The sequence below is a fragment of the Poecilia latipinna genome, unplaced genomic scaffold (genome assembly GCF_001443285.1).
Source record: "Poecilia latipinna isolate Pla-1442-1.1 unplaced genomic scaffold, P_latipinna-1.0 Scaffold3431, whole genome shotgun sequence".
Lineage (NCBI taxonomy): Eukaryota > Metazoa > Chordata > Actinopteri > Cyprinodontiformes > Poeciliidae > Poecilia > Poecilia latipinna.
This window is the reverse complement of record NW_015116047.1, coordinates 3932-8128: the sequence shown is the minus strand read 5'-3', so window position 1 is coordinate 8128 and position 4197 is coordinate 3932. Positions and strand designations below refer to the sequence as shown.

The following is a 4197-nucleotide window of genomic DNA, read 5'->3' as shown; positions in this document are numbered from 1 at the left end:
TGAGTTTCTGAGTGTAACGAACAACACATTACATATTAAAAGAAAAATAATAGTGTTTCAGCCAAAGTTATTAAGCGTCATCGCTGAGCGTCCAAAGAGCCAATTGTGGCTTTGAAGCCATATGCTGCAGACCTAGCAGCAACCTGGCCTAGACTTAAGAAGTGGGGTTGAAGACAGAAGACTTTCCAAAGAAAACCACCAGGTTTGACAAAACTTTCACTAACCTTTGCTGGAGAATGTGTCTGGTGAGACCAGACTAAAAGTTGGTCTCACCAGTGGGTCAAACATACCTTGCAAAAGGTATGTTTGACCCAGAAGCAGCATCAAAAGAACACTATGCCTACAGTGAAACATGATGGTGGCAGCATCATGCTCTGTGGTTAGTTTTTGGTTTTGATTCAAATCTTTAATGTGTATGCCAGAAAGTTCAGGATGAAGTGAGATTTAACTTCGAACATTACAATGAATCCAAATTACCAAAATAATGGCATCACCAGAAAAAAATATCACATCTGGATCTTCCTAGCCAGAGAAATCCAACACAAAACAGAGGAAAATCATCTGAGAGCTGCGGTCAGGAAATGTCTTCATAATCTGGTAGAGTTTTACCAGGTAGGCTAAAAGGTCAGAGTAGATGGATATAAATACTCCAGACATAGCAAAATGTGCACTTATGCAAAACTTATGTTTTGTATGTTTACCCTTTTTTCTCCAAACAGAGTTTTTCACTGTTTTTTATTTGTTAATTTTCATGGCTAGTCCCAATATATATGACACATTTTCATAAGTCTCAAAAACCTGGAATTTTATGAATGGCTTGTTGACAAAAATGAGAACTGGAGTATTTATATGAAGGAGATACAATCAAACGGTGAGCCTTCCTGGGCCAAATGTTTGAATGGCTGTGGGCAGACCTTTGGTGAAAGAACAGAGAAGTATCCAGTTCCATTGGCCCGGCAGATAAGCTTGCATTTATCCTTAGGAGAGATGCCGGAATATTTAGGGATCCAAACCACACTGGATCCCAGTCTGCTGGTGTTCAGGTTTAAGCCATTGAATGCCTCACACTGCTCCTCGCGGAAACGTTTGCCTGGAGTAAGAAAAATAAACAAAAAATGCACAAAATTTTTGCATCAACTAAAAACTTAATCTATGTAATCAGATGAACCAGGGCAGATTTTACAAACAACATAGATAAAGATGGGCCTGATGCTTTCATGAATATTGCTTAACTTTGCCTTAAGAGAATTGGTAAAACTCCCCATTAACAAACTGCTAAAATATTCAAAAAGTACTTTTGAAGTTTAAATAATATTGAATATATCTTCACATTAATGCGATTTGACAGTCTACAGGCAAAAATTGCATTAATTTGATTGATAAAATTATATTTATGTGTCTCTGTGGAGTGTCTGAGAAAAATCACCAAACCAGTCCAATGCAGAGCCAGATGTACCAGCAAGAACCTTTAACCAAAATAACAAAGTTGAGTGGTTGACAGTATCAAGGGTGTTGCTAAGATGAAATAAAACTAACAAAGAACATGTTTCTGCATCAGTAGAGACACTGTGGTTAACATTTACAAAAAGACTGTTTGGAATGGATTTGAGATCTGCATCCAACACAAGCAGAGCCTGACATGGGTTCTACAATGTTTTTCTGACAATTTTCAGATAGGACAAAAGTTACAAATCCAGATGGCACCAAGATTACATTTCTTAATTCTAAAACAAGAGGGAACACTGAAAAACAGCAGAACCTGAACAAATTTGAAAGAGGGCTAGTACCTCTTCACAGCATCACATAAAAACATTACAATTAAAACTTGAATATAAATCAAAATAGAGTTTACTAACATCCGTCCATTTTCTAACACCCTTGTCCCTAGTGGGGTCAGGAGGGGTGATGGTGCTTCGGGTGAGAGACAGGGTCACCCTGGACAAGTTGCCAGTCTGTTGCAGGGCAACATAGAATAAACAGGCCTCAAATTAAAAAAGACAGGTAAAATATTCTCATTAGTTTATCCCGCCTTGCTGCTCCCAATCCTTTTTTTCTTCTTTTCCTTTTTTTTATTATTTCCATCTTTCTTCTCTTATCCCTGTGCGGGTTTTCACATTTTTTAAAAAAGCTTGGTGAAGTTATGGAAATTATGCAAAGTGAATATATGTGAACAACTTTATGTAATTTCTTGATAAACAAATGATAATAAAAATAAATAATGACCATTACAGAAATGACCTGTAACTCTTCCCAGATAAAATGGCAACAGTTGCTTCATAAAGGTGATTGCAGATGTCTTTCCATCTCATAACTGTAAGGCCAGTAAACTGCCTAAACCTGTGATACAGGTGGTTACAGTTATTATCAATTATCAATTATTCAAGTGCATCACTTCATCTTGAGTTGTCCTCTAAAATCCCATCAAAGCAACAGGCGGTGTGCTTATAGATTTTCTATTTTGGTGTTATGTTACTTTAAGAAATGCTGATGGAGTGGTGTGAACACTTCTGACCAGGCTGAAATTATTTTCAAATGTCTTTTTCATTATGCCCTGATACATGAAACCCTAGAATGGAAAGAAGGTACACTTTCTGAATATGCAAGTCTTTTAAAGGGGTTTCCAGCCACAGTGGCATTTTATAGCAAAATAAACTAATGATGTTAAGGCAACACCAGGTATGTAGTTGATGCGGGAATAACGTTATAACATGGTTTAAAACTCAAAAAAGTTAGTTTTACATAAGACTGCCCCTTTAAGGAATGAGCCAACCTATTGAGTTTCAGTATACCTGGAATTGAGCTTACCTGTTTCAGGACAAGCATTGAGGTTACATGAGCGGTATTTGATGCGAAGGCCATAGCAGTATTTCCCACCATTCTCAGGGACTGGATTGTCACACTCTCTCCTGGCCAGCTGAACACCTCCACCACAACTTCTGGAGCAGTCTCCAAATCCACCCCACTTACCCCACCGGCCATCCACCTTAGTCAAAAGGAAGACCATGCTTCACTGGTCAATGATAAACATGTTCATCTTAGACAGAGCAGCGCTTTATTTCCCTGTCTCACCTTGACGTTCATTGTGCTACGCTTGTCAACACAGGCGCCTCTGTAGCAGACTTTGCCGTAAACGCAGCTGGTACCGTCAGCCCAGGGAAAGTGTCGGGTCTGACAGACCTGCTGCCCACGAGCGTTCCCGGTGCACCACAGCTTAGCGCATGGCTGCATGTATGGGCAGGGTTTGGAGCCCGAACCGAAGGCCAACTCACACTGACGGTGCAGCCTATAGCTGGAGCCAGGCAGGCTGTCCTGAAGGGTGAGCTGCTTCTGAGGCTGGTCCAACAGGCAGTCACCTGCAGAGGCAAACAAGATGATGTACAAGCAGTCAGGCAGCAGATGAGGGAGTTAGCATAGCAGGTGGTCTCTGAAGAAGGGGCCCAGTCCAAGTCCAGAGAATTTGTGGTTGAACTTAAAAAAGGCTGTTTAGATTCAGGTGTTTGTCAGATTCACTCTACGTTGGGCTGCAGTCACCACTAGAACATCTTTAACTTGTACTGTGCACTGTTCAGTGACATTACAGCTGCTACTATCACAGGTGCATAGGCCTGTCATGGCAGCAAGTTTAGCTAGATGGTAAATTACCCCAGAAGTTATTGCGATAAACGATTACGTAAATAGTTGTTTTGAGACCATTTCCAAGTAATGTAATGGCAATGGCATAATAATAAGACAATACTGATCTGATCAAGGATACTTTATTGATCCCCTAAGGGGGGGTTGTTATCCTCTGCCCATAGCATGTTATAAAAATAAAAAATAAATAAAGTAATAATAAGAAACAATAATAATGCAATTCATTATAATAAATTATTAGTCAAGTTTATTTATATAGCACTTTAAAAACAGATGTAAAACTGCACCAAAGTGCTTTACATGAACAACAATAACATACCGTATTTTCCGCACTATAAGGTGCACCTAAAACCCTTCAATTTCCTCAAAAGTCGACAGTGCGCCTTATATATGGACCAATATTGAACCACAACAGGTCTAGCAACTACGGTAAGCAGCCGCCGACTTTATTTTTGCCCATAGAAGAAGAAGCGCGCAGTGCATGCTGGGATAGTTGTCAGAACGCGAATTTGTTAATAAAGTTTGAGTGACCTATCTGACCATAGAATATAAGGATAGACGCCT

At 39.6% G+C, this 4197-nt stretch overlaps 1 protein-coding gene across 1 annotated transcript in view; it reads right to left on the bottom strand.

Annotated features, from left to right (window-relative positions):
• Positions 1 to 3353, bottom strand: part of LOC106940961 (A disintegrin and metalloproteinase with thrombospondin motifs 15-like) — a gene marked incomplete at its 5' end in the record, with an annotated part of 15325 nt that extends 11972 nt beyond the window's left edge. Inside the window, 3 exons of the mRNA XM_015023858.1 lie at positions 915 to 1090; positions 2806 to 2983; positions 3070 to 3353. Coding sequence (XP_014879344.1) covers positions 915 to 1090; positions 2806 to 2983; positions 3070 to 3353 — 638 coding nt within the window. The remainder of the gene's footprint in view (positions 1 to 914; positions 1091 to 2805; positions 2984 to 3069) is intronic.
• Between the last annotated feature and the right edge of the window lie 844 nt (positions 3354 to 4197).